This window comes from Globicephala melas, chromosome 3 (genome assembly GCF_963455315.2).
Source record: "Globicephala melas chromosome 3, mGloMel1.2, whole genome shotgun sequence".
NCBI classification, from domain to species: Eukaryota; Metazoa; Chordata; class Mammalia; order Artiodactyla; family Delphinidae; genus Globicephala; species Globicephala melas.
The window spans coordinates 162,533,759-162,550,333 of NC_083316.1; the positions used below are offsets into that span (position 1 = coordinate 162,533,759).

Genomic DNA, 16,575 nt, shown 5'->3' on the forward strand with positions numbered 1-16,575 from the left:
GTGGATGACCATTCAAACCACTATATGGATTAGTGCGAGTCGAGCTAATCTCGTGAAGAAAAAAAAAAGTTGCAGAACCAGGCTAACAATAGCGATCATTTTCATAAACTAAACATTTTCATGAGTTGGCTGTCTCTGAGGGGAGAACTGGGTGGCTAGGGCTGAGAGGAGAGGGGGCTTGCCCCCAAATATCCTTGTATATCTGTTGAATAAAAAATTTGATTGAGATATAGATGACATACAATAAAAATGAAAATATTTAAAGCATACATGAGTCAAAACTCATTTCTGCCACTGGAGACTATCATACTAAGTGAAGTAAGTCAGAAAGAGAAAGACAGATGCCATATGATATCACTTATGTGTGGAATCTAAAATACGACACAAATGAACCTATCTATGAAACACAAACAGACTCACAGACATAGAGAACAGACTGGTGGTTGCCAAAGGGGAGGGGGTTGGAGGAGGGATGGAATGGAGGCTGGGGTTAGCAGATGGAAGCTTTTATATAGAATGGATAAGCAACAAGGTCCTCCTGTAGAGCACAGAGAACTATATTCAATATCCTGTGATAAACTATAATAAAAAAGAATATTTTAAAAAAGAATGTGTATATATGTATAACTAAATCACTTTGCTGTACAGCAGTAATTAACACAACATTGTAAATCAAATATACTTCAATTCAAAAAAAACTCATCATTTCAAAACTCAACATGGATGCACCTGTGATGAAACCATCACCATGGTTTAGTGAACGTTTCCATCACCCCCAAAAGTATCTTCATGCCCCTTTGTCAGCCTTCTCTCCCTCCCTCCCTTTACTCCCCACCCCAGGCAACCACTGGTCTGCTGTCACCATAGATTAGGTTGCAATTTCTAGAAATTAATATAAATGGAATCATAGAGTGTGTACTTTTTGTTGTCTGACTTCTTCCATTTGGTAGCAAGGTTTATCCATGTTGTCAAATGTAACCATAGTGGTTTTTTTAAAATTATCTTTATTTTTTAAATTAAGATATAATTGACGTAAAACATAGTTTTACGTGTACCATCATTCGTTCTTTTCTATTACTTGATAGTATCCAGTGAATGGATAGACCAACTTTTTTTAATCACATGTTGATGGACTTTTGGCTTGTTTCCCATTTTTGGATGATACAAATAAGGCTGCTGTGGACAGTCATATATGAATCTTTGAATAAACATATGTCTTTAAAAATATTTATTTATTTGGCTGTGCCAGGCCTTAGTTGCAGCACGCGAGATCTTCGTTGCAGCATGCAGGATCTTTAGTTGCAGCATGTGGAATCTAGTTCCCTGACCAGGGATGGAACCTGGGCCCCCTGCATTGGGAGCGCAGAGTCTTAGCCACTGGACTACCAGGGAAGTCCCAAACATATGTCTTTTAGAAACTTTGGTAAATATGTAGGAGTGAAGTGGCTGGATTGTATGGTAAGTGTACATTTAACTTTTTAAGAAACTGCCAAACTGTCTTCCAAAGTGGTTGTGTCATTTTCCACTCCCAACAGCAGTCTAAGAGAGTCCTAGTTCCTCCACATCCTTGCCAACACTTAGTGTAGTCAGTCTGTTTCATTTTAGCCATTTTAGTGAATGTGTAGTGGTACATCATTGTGACTTTATTTGCTTTCCCTTAATGACTAATAATGTTGAGTAACTTTTTATGTGCTTACTGCCCATTCTATGTCTTCCTCCTGCTGAATTTTCAATCGTGTGAATATAATACTTATTAAAAATCAAATGATTGCACCCATTAAGTTGGCTTGGATCAAACAAACAAACCAGAAGATAGCAAGTGTTGACGAGGTTGTAGAGAAATTGCAACACTTGAGCACTGGGAGGAATGTAAAATGGTACAGCTGCTGTGGAAAACAGTATGGCAGTTCCTCAAAAAATTAAACATAAAATTATGTTCCAGCAATTCCACTTTTGGGTATACACCAAAACAAAAAACAAACAAAACAAAAAAAACCAAAACAGGGAATCGAACAGATATTTGCACACCATGTTCATAACACCACTATTCACAATAGTCAAGTGTCCATCGGTGGCTGAATGGATAAACAAAATGTGATATATTCACACAATGAAATATTATTCAGCCCTAGAAAGGAAGGAAATTCTGACACATGCTACAACATGGATGAACTAGAGGACATTATGTTAAGTGAAATAGGCCAGTGACAAAAGAACAAATACTTTATGATTCCATTCATTTGAGGTCCTTAGAGTTTCAAATTCATAGAGACAGAAAGTAGAACAGTGGTGGCCAGGGGCTGGGGAAGGGGGAATGGGAAGAGATGTTTAGTAAGGACAGAGGTACTGTTTGGAGGGATGAAAAAGTTCTCGAGATGGAGGTAGTGATGGTTGCACAATGATATGAATTTACTTAATGCCACTGAATTGTACACCTAAAAATGGCTAAGATGGTAAATTTTTTTTTTTTGCGGTACGCAGGCCTCTCACTGTTGTGGCCTCTCCCGTTGCGGAGCAACAGGCTCCGGACGCGCAGGCTCAGCGGCCATGGCTCACGGGCCCAGCAGCTCCGCGGCATGTGGGATCTTCCCGGACCAGGGCACGAACCCATGTCCCCTGCATCGGCAGGCGGACTCTCAACCACTGCACCGCCAGGGAAGCCGTAAGATGGTAAATTTTATGTTATATACATTTTACCACAATTTTTAAATGTGATAAAATTTTTTTTTACTACAAATAGGCAAGCTTAAGTGGTGGTTTCTTTAATAAATTGTACTTGTTACAAATATGTGTGTAATATATATGCATACACATACACATACAATTTAAGTACAGACCTCCCTGACAGTCCGGTGGTTAAGACTCTGCACTTCCAGTGCAGGGGGTACGGGTTTGATCCCTGGTTGGGGAACTAAGATCCCACATACTGCGTGGTGTGGCCAAAAAGTTAAAAAAAAAAACAACGTAAATACAATGAAACGAATGTATTTATATATGTATATATAAAAAACTTAAGTACACTGGAATACAAAATGTATATGAAATGTGTATATACTATATACAATATGGATACAAATTGCGTATATTTATTAAAAAGAAATGTTTTGTACATATTGTATTAGTTTGCATACAGGTTTGGCCACAGTAATTAATAGTGGCTTCATGAGGGCATCTTGTATCCTTCTTCTGATCCCATGCTTGCCACGACCCCAGCAGGTCGACCCCTCCTCAGAAGCTACCATGTTTTTCTGTAGGTTCTACACATACAGAATCTACATATCTTAAATGTGTGTCAACCACAAGTCCGTGGAAGCAGTAACAATGCCATTATGGGAGAAGGAAACACAGAGAGGGCACCAAGCTTGGGGGAGGAGGCTTCCTAAGGGAGGTCACACCTTTTTATAACTAGAATACGGATACCTTTCTTGATTGGGATACTCCCAGCAGGGATGAATGACACATCAGTGCTGTGTTTCTGACCTGGTAAAGGACACGTCTGAAGAAGTCTGACTATGTCAAGTGTTGCTGCAGATGTAGAGCAACTGGAATGCTCATACATTGTTGCTACAGGTGTAGATTGGCACAACCACTTTGGAGAAACAATTTGACACATACCAGCAACTCCACTCCAATGTATGCGCCTCAGATAAAGTCTTGCACAGGTTCCCTGGGAACCCTGTGTACAAAAAGGCTCATAGAAGCACTGATCATGATAGCCCTCAAACTGGAAATAGCTGCACTTTCCACCAGCAGGACTATGACTAAATCAATCATGGGGCATTCACTATATGGTAGTGAAAATAAATGCATCCCCAACTACTCACAATATGGATGAATCATAAGAGCATATTGTCGAGTGAAAAGAGCAAGTCATAGGAGACCCCCACCATTATGAATCCATTTATATAAAAGTACAAAACAGGCAAAACAAATAATATATTATTTAGGGATATAAACATATGAGAGTGATAGAACAAAATTCCAGAATATTGTTACCTTGAGGAAGAATAAAGATAATGGAATCTTCAAGGATATTGGTAAAATTTTTATTCTTATACAAGGCATATACATGTATTTAAAATTATTATTTTGTATATTCAATATCTGATAATTCACATTTATCAACATTTGATAAGATGACTATGGCAGATTGTAATTTCCAAAGGTGGCCGTAACAATAACTCAAATGCCATGTGCTTTTAAAAAATATATTAATACTTTAGGGCTTCCCTGGTGGTGCAGTGGTTGAGAGTCAGTCTGCCGATGCAGGGGACGCGGGTTCGTGCCCCGGTCCGGGAAGATCCCACATGCCGCGGAGCGGCTGGGCCCGTGAGCCATGGCCGCTGAGCCTGCGCATCCGGAGCCTGTGCTCTGCAACGGGAGAGGCCACAACAGTGAGAGGCCCGTGTACCGCAAAAAACACACACACACAAAAAAAAACCTTTACCTCATAGTTATTTAAATTTTGGGACCGCATGATATTCTTACAATATGTTCTTCCATTCCCCCATTAAGAGGTGGATTCTATGTCCCATCCCCTTGAATCTGGGTGAACCTTTGTGACTAGTGCAATCAATAGAGTTTGGTAGATGTTATACAATGCCACTTCTGAGCCTAGATCGTGAAAGGCGATACAGATTGCTTCTAGTTTTCTCTCATAGGACTTGCCCTTGGGACCCCTCCACCATGCTGTGAGGAAGCCCAAGACACTTGGACAGATCACTCTGCTCTGTTCTGGCTGACAGACAGCATTTGCTGACAGACAGCATGAGGCATGAGAAAGCCTTCAAGGTGACTCCGGCCCCAGGTACCATCTGACTGCATGAGCGACCTCAAGTGAGAACTGCGCAGCTGAGCCCAACCAACACTTAGGACTGAGAGATAATAATACTAAATGATTATTGTAATTTTATACCACTGTTTTTGGTGTCGTTTATTATACAACAATGGATAACGGATACAAGGTCTCTTCCATTGGGGCAGGTGGGACTCTGGAAAGGGGATGAGGGGGACTCCCTGTCTGGTTTCCTTCATCTTGCTTAAGGAAGTCACTGACTTAACTCCCTTCTCGCCTCCACCCCAATATCCAATCCATGAGCATTGCCCCTCATCTCTGCATATGACCACTTTTCTCTTTCTGCTACTACCATCTGAATTCAAGACACCATCACAGCCATAATGACCTTTCCCCCTTTAAAAACTTTTAAACTCTTTAAAAACATTTTATTTTGAAGAATTTTTTGATTTACAGGTCTGTGCTATGGACTGTGCTTGTGTCCCCCTGAAATTCAAATGTTGAAGCCCTAACCCCCCCCACACACAGTTTGATGGTATTAGGAGTTGGGGCCTTTGCGAGATAATTAGGTTAGGCAGGTGGAGCGTTTATGAATGCAATCAGTGCCCTTATAAGGGAGCTTTCGAGCTCTCTGTCTGCCTCTCTCTCTCTCTCTCTCTCTCTCTCTCTCTCTCTCTCTATGTCTCTCTCTCTGCCATATGAGGGTACAGCAAGGAGGCACTGTCTACAATCCAGGAAGTGGACTCTCACCAGATACCAGATTTGCCAGTGCCTTGATCTTGGACTTCTCAGCCTCCAGAACTGTGAGAAATAAATGTTTGTTGTAAATTTACCCAGTCTATAGTATTTTTGTTATAGCAGCTCGAACAGACTAAGATAATTGCAGATAATTTGTACAAAGAATTCTTGTCTACCCTTCACCCAAGTGCCCCAAATGTTAACATCTTGCCTAGCCATGGCACATTTGTCACAACTAAGAGATTAACCATTGTTGGTATAATACTATTCACTAAACTGCAGGCTTAATATGAATTTCCCCAAAAAAGGACACTCTGATGTCCTTTTTTTTTTTTTTCCTGCGGTACGCGGGCCACTCACTGTTGTGGCCTCTCCTGTTGCGGAGCACAGGCTCCGGACACGCAGGCTCAGCGGCCATGGCTCACGGGCCCAGCCGCTCCACGGCATGTGGGATCCTCCCGGACCGGGGCACGAACCCGTGTCCCCTGCGTCGGCAGGCGGACTCTCAACCACTGCACCACCAGGGAAGCCCTGATGTCCTTTTTTCATTCAGGATCCCATCTAGGACATCAAATTTCATTTGGTTATCATGTCTTCTTAGACTCCTCTAAACTGTGCCCGTTTCTTGGTCATGCTTTCTCATGACCTTAACACTTTTGAAGTATACTGGTCAGGACTTTTGTAGAATGTCCTGTCCCTCCATTTGGGACAATCACTTGATGTTTCCTCATTAGATGGAGGTTATGGGTTTTGGAGACGATGCCAGAGAGGTGCGAGTGTCATCACATCACATCAAGAGCCCGTGACATGCACATGACTTATCACTATTGATGGTAAACTTGATCACTTGATTGAGGTGGTATCTGCCAGGTTTCTTCAGTGCCAGTTTACTTGTCCCCTTTCCATTCTTTCTTCCTCATAAGTGAGTCACTAAATCCAGCCTACACCCAACGAGGGGAATTAAGCTCCACCTCCTGGAGGGAGGCACATCAAATAATTTGTGGACATATATTTAAAAACTGCCAGTACTGAATAAATATTTTAGGAGAGATACCTTTAGGGTAGGCAAAAGTCCTATTTCTCCTTCAAGTTTCATCCATGAATTTTAGCATCCGTTGGTAGACCTTGCTTGCTGCAATGATTACTGTGGTAATTGTGTGATGATGATTTTCTATTTCCCTCCCTCATTCCTTCTACCTTTATTATTTTTATTTATTTGTTTGTTTATTTATTTCTCTGCATCAGGTCTTAGTTGCGGGGTCTTCGTTGCAGCACGTAGGATCTTTCATTGTGGAACGCAGGCTCTTCGTTGTGGTGCGCAGGCTTCTCTCTAGTTGTGGTGCACAGGCTCTAGAGCATGCAGTTTCAATAGTTGCAGAGCGCGAGGGCTCAGTAGTTGCAGAGTGCCAGGGATCTCTAGTTGTGGCGCATGGGCTCTAGAGCGGGCAGTCTTAGTTGCCCCATGGCATGTGGGATCTTAGTTCCCCCAAGAGGGGTCGAACCTGTGTCCACTGCATTGGAAGGCAGATTCTTAACCACTGGACCACCAGGGATGTCCCCTACTTTTATTATTATTCCCTCATCTTCTATAAGGAAGATTGGTGCCTTCACCCCCCCAATTATTTATTCAATCATTTATTTATACCAGTATGGACTCATGGGTATTTAATTCTTTGGATCACAATGATCTTTTAAAGTTCATCTCAGATTCCATCATCTTCTATTAAAAACCTTCCAGAGACTTCCTTTTATGCCTTCCCTCTCCCTTAAGAGTGAAATCCAGGTGTCTTTCTTACCTACAAGCCTCATATACTCCCTACCTGCTTCCTCCTTGTCTGTTTTCCTTTCTTACTTTCTTCCTTGCTCATTCCTGCTCTGGCCCAGCTGGTCTTTTTATGGTCTCTCAATCTTGCCACCCTGAAACCTTTGTTTTTGCTGGAATATTCCTCCTCCTCACCTTCACAGGGTCCCTCACTAACTGCCCTGTTTAAGCAGCCTTCTTCCTTCCTCTCTAATCCTAGCTGGAATTAGATAACATAAATTAATTTCCTTGTTTATTATCTGCCTTTTTTACTGCTGTATCCCCAGTGCTTAGAACATAGTAGGTGCTCAATAAGTATTTGTTGAATAAATGAATGTGAGAGGCTTGGAAGAATATGAGAGCCAGATCCATTTGATTCTTCTCTAATTATAGTAGCAGTTTGCATCTGGGGTATATATGTACCATTCAGGAACGCTACACTGTAAGGCTCAGTTTCATCATGTGTAAAATGAAGATAATAAAAGGACCCATCTCCAAAACGGTTTTGAAAGTTAAATGAACTAAAAGCACAGGAAGATGATACTCATAACAGACATTAAACAATTGTTATTACTATCATCTATAAAAGGGGCATAACAGCGACCTACTACATAGAACCGTAAGCTCAGAACTGTTTCTGGTAAGTGTAAAGTGATATACAAGTGATTAATGTTGTCATTATTACCATCATCATCATCCAGTCAGGTCGCCCCCCAGACCATCTGAAAGATGTTTTAATCTAATTTCTTCCTTTTATTTTGCAAATCCCTTCCTTCGGCCCGGCCCGGTGGCCCCGGGATGCTCGCCAGGCCTCCGCGCACCCGGACGGGGCGCGGAGATCCCTGGGCTGGGAATTCTGGTCCTTCTGGACCACAGGCTCCCATCGCCCCGCCCACAGGCCTGGACCACCTGGGTCTCCATGGAAACCCACCAGCCACAAGGGGGCGTGACGCCGTGGGGACTGATGGGCGCCTCTGCCTATTGAGTCAAAGTCATCTCGGCGAGGGGCGCAAATGGGGCCTCTGACGGGGGCGTCCTTGCGGGAAGGCGGGAATACGGCGACAGGCCGCGGGGACTGTACCGTCTCTACCAATCAAGGGCCGAGGTGGCTGTGATGGACAGGCGTAGCGGGCAAAGGCCCTGAGTGAGGGCTTTCACCCAACCCGCGGGCGGCAGTGCCGAGAAAGGGCCAATGAAGAGGCGGAGGGGGTGGGGCTAAGAGGCCGGTTGCTCCGGAAGTGGAGGGAGGGGGTGAAAATGGCGCCCAGCTCGAAATCGGAGCGGAACAGCGGGGCCGGGAGCGGCGGCGGCGGCCCCGGGGGCGCCGGGGGGAAGCGGGCAACGGGGCGGCGGCGGGAGCACGTCCTCAAGCAGCTGGAGCGGGTCAAGGTGAGGCCTGGAGTCTGGGAGGAGCGCGTCGAAGGGTGGGGAGGAGGGACGAGGGAGGCGGAGGGAGGGAGGGCGTTCGCGGGGTGAGGGGTTGGGGGCGGAGCCCCGGGGGAGGGGGGCTCGGAGGAAAGGGGTTGGGCGGGGCCCCGGGGAGACGGCTTGGATTGGGGGGGCTGCTGCGGGAGCTTGGATGAAGGGGGTTGGGGGCGGGGTCCCGGGGATGGGGCTTGGATGGAGGGGCTGGGGGCGGGGCCCCGTGAAGGGGGCTTGGATGGAGGGGGCCTTAGAGGCCGCCGGGGGAGTAAGGAGGAAGGGGGCGATCCAGGGTCAGACTCATTTTTCAAAACCCTGCTCCCACGGCCCTTCCGTTATGGAGCCTTACCGCCCCCTTGGCAGAGCCCTTGCTACCGGCTTTGGGATTCCTCCGCCTGGGGTTCCTCTCTCTGTCCAGCTCTGACCACAGGGGAGCTGGGAGTTCCTGTAGCTGCGTCTGCCTCCCGCATTGAATGGGAGGGAGCTCCCTGGAGAAGGCCTGATCTTCAGCTACCTGAGCAGGGCTCTGTCTCCCCATGATACTGTAAACTCTCAGTGTGCTGGGATCTTTCCCCCATCAGTTTGGGAGCTCCGGGAGGGCGGACAGTCTGCTGTCAGGTCAGCAGCAACTGGGGCAGGTCTGTGTCTCCATGGATTGGGAGTAGTGTGCCTTGTCCATTAGGCTGGGAACTCTGTGAGCGCAGGGCTGTGGCTTCTCCTTTTGACTGGAGTTCCTTGGGCAGGGACAGTCTCCACCCTCAGCTTGACTGCTCCTGGGTTGGGCTGTGGCTCCGCCCTTAGCTTGGAAGCTCCCTGGACAGGGATTGTGTCTCCCCAGCAGCCTGGGCCTCGCTGACAGGGCTGTTCCACCCTGGGATCTCCTTGAGGGCTGGGTTGTATCTCCCCCATTAGACTGGATAGCAGGGTCCAAGGTGCTCTGATCTCCCAGTGCCCAACTTGTGCCTGCCTGGCCCCCCAAATCCGTCCTTGGTGAAGTTTTTGGGATGAGGGAGTCTGTTGGAAGGGGGAATTGGGCAGGAGTTGGAAGGTCACTGGTCAGGTTTACCCTTCTGTCTGCCTCAGCTGGCCCCCGAGGGGCCTGTGCGCCCCGTGTATGGGCTAGTGGGTCGGGAACAGGTGAGTGTAGTTGGTCAAGCCCCCATTCCAGGCTCCTTAGCGGTTCTCGAGGCCCACAGCTCACTGTGCAGTGAGGCAGCCTTCAGGAAGGCAGCTCCGTGGCCCAGTGTGGGCCAGGGGTGACTGGGGGCGGTGATGCCAGTCCTAGTCCTCAAAGGTTGGGGGCTTAGGCAAGAGGAACCCTGAGGCTATGGAGGTGGGAGGATGGCTCGGGTCCCTGGTGGAGAGTCAGGCTCACGCCGTTTGCACCTTCCAGAGCTTGGACCTCCCTGGACCGCTATGGTTGTCAGGGAGTAGGCCTGCATGGCTGGGCTGGACCCCGAAGGTGCTGCTCGGCCTTGGGTGAGGGGACTGGGGGGCTGCAGGCTGTTTCCGCCACGTGGCGCCTCAAGAGCCCTGGCTGCCCCTTCCTCAGATCAGTGGGCAGCTCTCTCCTCGCCTCTTCCGGAAGCTGCCACCCAGGGTCTGCGTCTCTCTCAAGAACATTGTGGACGAAGACTTTCTCTATGCAGGGTGAGGCTGGGGCCAGGCAGGGGGGTGGCTGGGTGGGGCGTCAGGCTGGCCCTGACCTGGTTACTCTGCCCCTCTCCCCATCCACACAGACACATCTTCCTGGGCTTTTCCAAGTGCGGCCGTTATGTTCTCTCCTACACCAGCAGCAGCGGGGATGACGACTTCTCTTTCTACATCTACCACCTGTACTGGTGGGAGTTCAACGTCCACAGCAAGCTCAGGCTGGTAGGGCCAGGCCTGACTCTGGGCATCCCTTCCAACAGCACGGCTCCCACCGGTCACGGCACCCCTCTGAGCCTCGGGTTTCATGTCCGCAAATGAGAACAGCGTACTCATGGGGCCATTGCTGAGACTCCAAGTGTTAGGTCGAAGTGTAGGAAATCGCCATTTTTAGAGTTGAAAATGGGTAAACGGCAGCCATTTCATATGGTTTGAGGGCTCAAGCCAGGAGGGACCCATTAGCTTTGTTAGGACCCAGCAGGCTGCCACACCCAATTTAGGCCCTGACCTCGACTCCTCAAATGCCCCAGCCCAGGACGTGAGTGCCGTTAACCCCAGTTTACACACGAGCTCAGAGGGGAGAACAGGTTTCAGGGTGGGTTGGGCTTGGAACCGATGTGTCTGGCTGAGCCCCCTCTGCTGGGGCAGGGCTCTCCTTGGCCGTCTCCTTTCCTGGGCCCGGCCTCCCTGTGTCCCCCACTTGTGAGGGGAAATGCTTGTGAGTCTCCTCAGCCTGTCCTCAGGAAGGCAGAGGGGTGCTGGTGGGGGCTGTTTGGGGCTCCCTGGCCCGGTACTGCTGGCTGGTGCGGCCTCGGGTGGGCCTTGGGCCCGCTCGGACCCCCGACCCAAACATGCCTCTCAGGTCCGGCAGGTACGGCTCTTCCAGGATGAGGAGATCTACAGTGACCTGTACCTGACCGTGTGCGAGTGGCCCAGTGACGCCTCGAAGGTCATTGTCTTCGGCTTCAAGTGAGACTTAGGGATAGGGTGGTCAGGGGTGGGTGGGGCGGGCGCCTGGGCCAGGCTCTGAGGCTGTGCTGGCCCCCAGCACTCGCTCAGCCAACGGCATGCTCATGAACATGATGATGATGAGCGACGAGAACCACCGGGACATCTACATCAGCACCGTGGCCGTGCCGCCGCCAGGACGCTGTGCTGCCTGCCGGGACGCCAGCCGCGCCCACCCAGGTGAGGGACCGGGGCCTGGGGCGCAGGCTGCCTGCTTCCCCGCCCTGGGGCCACAGCTGAGCCTGCGTGGCCTGTGTCGCTGCAGGTGACCCGAGCGCGCAGTGCCTGCGGCATGGCTTCATGCTGCACACCAAGTACCAGGTGGTCTACCCCTTCCCCACTTTCCAGCCCGCCTTCCAGCTCAAGAAGGACCAGGTGGTGCTGCTCAACACCAGCTACTCCCTGGTGGCCTGCGCCGTCTCGGTCCACTCGGCAGGTAGGCCCCTAGGTCTGAGGACAGGCCCTTTGCGCGTGCGCTGTCAGCCTCGGGGCCCTGTGACCTAATGACTTGGCCAAGCGGCCCTGCGAGCTCGGTGCTGTCACTACCCCGCATCACAGATGAGGAGACCAGGGCCCTGGGGAGGTGAAGTCCCTCATCCAAGGTCACACAGCCAGGAAGTGGGAATGTGGCATCCAAACCCAGCCACTCCCCACCCCAGCGCTGTCCAGTAGAACTTTCCACAGGGCTGGGATGTTCCAGATCTGCTGTATCTGCTCTAGCTGCCACCAGTAGCCACTTGACCGTGGCTCATGTGACCAAGGAACTGAGTTGTTCAATTTAGTTTTAGTCATGTTAAGTTCAAGTAGTCACGTGCGGTCAGTGGCTACCATGCTGGACAGTACAGTGCGTTCTTCTCCGCAAAAAGAGAAATGTTGATTAAAAATTTCAGGGAGTGGTTAGTGGACAGATGGCCTTCTTACATCTTTGATGATCGCAGAAATGCCAGTGAAAATCAGGTGATGTCCCCCAGCAGAGTGGCAGATGTTAAAAAGCTGGATAATGCCACTGGCTGGTGGCAGCGTGGGGCCCTGGGGGCTCTCCCGCTCTCCCAGGGACTTATGGCAACAGACGTGCCTGTGGCCCAGCAGCGCTGCACCCAGACCTGTTTGAAGGTTTGGTGGCAGGAGCCAGGGGCTGCCTGGTGTCCATCGCTGGGGTTTGGGGAGGTAGCACAGGGTGGGCGCTTCCCTTGGGTCAGCAGGGAGAGCCCCAGCATGCACATCTGTGGAGAGTGTACCTTAAAGACATGTTCAAGTGCAGAAGAAACACAAGAAGATCTGTCACCTGATACTGATACCACTTATATTTAAATTTAAGACGTGTTCCAATTTTGCCAGAATGCAGTCAAATAAAGATGCCCACTGCGAATTCCCTGGTAGTCCAGTGGTTAGGACTCCGTGCTTTCACTTAGGGCCTGGGTTCAGTCCCTGGTCGGGGAACTGAGATCCTGCAAGCTGCGCGGTGCAGCCAAAAAAAAAAAAAAAAAAAAAGAAAAGATGCCCACTAACTACACTTAAAATGGTTGTCCCTAGGGGTGTGGGAGGGTAATGGACATGCAAAGAGGAGTCTATGTATATAACTAAGCCCACGGACCAGCAAGGGGCAGGGTGCTTGTCCTCAGGCCTGTCCAGGGGGCTCCCACCCCTGCCCTGGCCACCTGTGCCGGCATGGGCGAGGCCCTGCTTCTCGCCAAGCCGTGAGCCCCCAACAAGCCAGGCCTGGATGGGGCCGCCACCCCCTGCCCCGTTAGGAAGGACCACATGGGACAGGGTTCAGCCCGTGTGCACACAGCCCAGGTGAGGGGCATTGTCATCAGTGGTTAACACTCATCTCACCCTAGGAGGGTATTCACACAGAGGGGGAGTTTTGACTTGAACATTTTCCACTCACTCCCCCTCCCCTCCGGAAGAAGCGCCGCCACTCTGGCAGACAGGAGTTCGTTGGCAGACTTGTATTATCTCTCAGTGCGACCTTGGACAAGTTTCTCTGAGCCTCAGTCCCGAGTCTGAACTGGGAGGACAGTTCCCCTCTCCAAGGGTTGCTTGAGGGGGGCCCAAATGAAGCAGGGCAGGCAGAGCCCAGGGCCTGGCCATGCTGCTGCTCGTGAATGCACTGGGTTCTCCACACTGACGTTCCCCAGAGGGGGATCTGCCTCCCAGTCAGATGAGGTCATAGAGGCCTGGGATTCGGGCAGTCTGTGCCTGTGCTGGTCTGGCTCGCGTTGGGAAGGACAGAGGGCTGTGTAGTAAACTGTCAAACTTAAGTGGCTTTTATCTGGTATGATGATGACATGTCAGCTTACCAAGCGCAGGGATTTTTGTCTGTCTTGTTCAGTCCTCAGTGTGTGGCATACAGCAGATGCTCAAGAGGAAGGTTTGAATGAACATGAGTGTGTGTGTGTGTGTGTGTGTGTGTGTGTGTAAAAGTCCTTTTTCCCTTTTGGGTGTTTCAGACTGATCTCAGAATACGTACATCTTCTGAAGGGATCTCCTCATGGTGGATTTCTAAGAACCCCCCAGCATAATGAGGGAGATCGGAAGAGCATTCTGGACTTGAACTCATCTATTGACCCCTTTCCCACATCCATCACTTTATTTTTATGTTCTAGGTGATAGCAGCTTCTGCCAAATCCTGTACGACCACACCACCTACTCCCCGGCCCCTCCCAGCCCCCCTGGGCCCCAGAGCCCAGAGATGCCCCCTGTCATCCCCACCCTCTGCCCTGAAGCGGCCCCAGCCCGGCCCTCTGGGGCCCCCGAGCACTCGCCTGCCATCGCCAAAGCCAAGGAGTTTGTGGCTGACATCTTCCGCAGGGCCAAAGAGGCCAAGGGCGGGACCTCGGAGGAAGTCCGGCCACCCCCCTGCCCGGGGCCCTCTAGCAGCCGCTGCCGCCTGCCCTCTGAGCCCCTGGCCCCAGGTGGGGAGGCGGTGCCCCGGGACAGCCCCCTTGCAGCAGAGGTGCCCGCCTCCGAGCCTGGATACGTCAACTACACCAAGCTGTATTATGTGTTGGGGTCTGGTGAGGGGACGGAGCCAGAGGATGGTGAGCGGGGAGCCCACCTGGTGGGGTCCCAGGCGTGGGAGGCTGGCCTGGAGGGGCCTCTAGGCCTCCTACCGCCATCCCTACCCCTACATCCTGCCCCCTCAGAGTTGGAGGATGACAAGATCTCCCTGCCCTTTGTGGTGACTGATCTCCGCGGCCGCAACCTACGGCCCATGCGGGAGCAGGCTGCCGTCCAGGTTGGTGCTGGCAGCGGGCAGGCCCAGGGGCAGCTCCCGGGGGACCTGCTGGGATGGCAGTTGGCGCAATCCTCCCCCTCCCCCTCTGCCCACTGTCCACAGGGTCAGTACCTGACAGTGGAGCAGCTCACACTGGACTTCGAGTATGTCATCAACGAGGTCATCCGCCATGATGCCACTTGGGGTCACCAGTTCTGTTCCTTCAGTGACTACGATATTGTCATCCTGGAGGTGGGCCCAGGTGTCGGGCAGGGCAGGCCCAGGGCCTCCCAGCTCTGGGCAGCACTCTCAGTGTGTGTCACCATCCACACCCCACCCCCCAGGTCTGCCCAGAAACCAACCAGGTCCTCATTAACATTGGCCTGCTGCTCCTGGCGTTCCCGTCCCCCACCGAGGAGGGCCAGCTCCGGTGAGTGGGCAGGGACCCCACCCTCACCCTTGCCCAGCGGGGTCCTGCACTCAAGACCTCTCAGTGGGGGGAAGGGGGGATGTGAGAAGACTCCCCCTGCCCACCAAAACTTGGACTGGCCGCTCCATTACTGCTTCAAAGATAAAGGCCCCTCTGGGTAGCCTGGGTTCAAGCTCAGGGACCCTGTGGTCCCACTCGCTTTCTCCTCTGCTCACCATCCCTCCCCGCTGTAGACCAAAGACCTATCACACCAGCCTCAAGGTGGCATGGGACCTCAACACGGGCATCTTTGTGACAGTCAGCGTGGGCGACCTCACTGAGGTCAAAGGGCAGACCAGGTGAGGCAGGGCTGGGGGCCAGGGCTGGGGGTGGGTTGGGCCAGGGTGAGGAGAACTGCTCACCCCCTCTCCCTCAGCGGCAGCGTCTGGAGCTCATACCGCAAGAGCTGCGTGGACATGGTCATGAAGTGGCTGGTGCCTGAGAGCAGCGGCCGTTATGTCAACAGGATGACCAACGAGGCGCTGCACAAAGGTGGGCCCCGTGACCTGACGACAGTCCAGGACTGAGGTCCTTATCCTGGGGCCAGGCCAGGCCCAGAGCACGCACTAATCCCTAAGTGTTGCTGAATGGAGGAGCACATTGGCTGAGCTAGTGGACGCCGTGGCATTGGGTGAGGGGAGGGCAGCCCAGGCCAAGGCCAGGGGGCCAGCTCAGGTGTGGCACCTGGGGGCCCCCGGCCAGTCATTCAGTCATTCAACAGACATTTTATTGAAAGGCTGCAGGCAGGAGGCAGACATAACTTTGCAGAGTGCCTGCTTTCCAGAACCTTTTGGGCCCATATCAAGTCAGGGAAAGAGGCCTCTCCTACAGCCTGGGCAGGCCAAGGTTCCAAGGCTTTGTCCCCACCCTTCCCTGCAGGGTGCTCACTGAAGGTTCTGGCAGACAGTGAGCGATACACGTGGATTGTGCTGTGAGGGCCCGGCCGCCCTGGACACTGACTCCAACTACCTCCGCGGCCTGGGAGCTGGCCGCCTTCCCGGCAGCCTCTGCCGACCGACCGATGACCGGCACTAGTGTTAGGCTGCGGGAAGGGGGCTGGGCGGGGCAGCCCCTGGTGGCCTGAGAGTCTGGACGCTTCTTATTTATGCCTATTTAAGTTGGAAAGGGGCAGAGGGAGGGAGCCCCCTGCCCCACCAGCCTTGAGCGCCCGCCTTCACCCTAAGCTGGGCGTGGGCCCTCGTTCCTCACGAGTTTGCCCCTTTTCTCGGCTACAGGTGTGGACGTTGCCCCCCTACCCACACCCCAGGGAGGCCAGATGGATCCCATACCCCTGCCCTGTCCACCCCCAGCCTCTCCCCCGACCTGAGGTGGTGAACCTCGTGGCCATCACACCTCCCCTTCCCGGCCCTGTTGTTCCTCTTCACATAATAAATGTTTTATTTCTGAACCTCACTGAGTTCCCTTTACTGCCTGCCACTCAGGTGCTCGGGGCCCAGCTGGAGCCCCCAGCC

The 16,575-nt window shown here is 51.6% G+C and overlaps 1 protein-coding gene across 1 annotated transcript; it reads left to right on the forward strand.

Annotated features, from left to right (window-relative positions):
• Positions 1 to 8,591: 8,591 nt before the first annotated feature.
• DCAF15 (DDB1 and CUL4 associated factor 15) lies at positions 8,592 to 16,516 on the forward strand. Its single transcript, XM_030879867.2, has 13 exons — positions 8,592 to 8,723; positions 10,309 to 10,406; positions 10,496 to 10,631; positions 11,269 to 11,375; positions 11,455 to 11,594; positions 11,680 to 11,850; positions 14,024 to 14,458; positions 14,564 to 14,655; positions 14,758 to 14,886; positions 14,979 to 15,064; positions 15,298 to 15,402; positions 15,480 to 15,595; positions 15,983 to 16,516. Exons 1-13 carry the CDS (start codon positions 8,592 to 8,594, stop codon positions 16,036 to 16,038), a joined length of 1,803 nt encoding a protein of 600 aa, XP_030735727.1. The 3' UTR covers positions 16,039 to 16,516.
• The last annotated feature ends 59 nt before the right edge of the window (positions 16,517 to 16,575 follow it).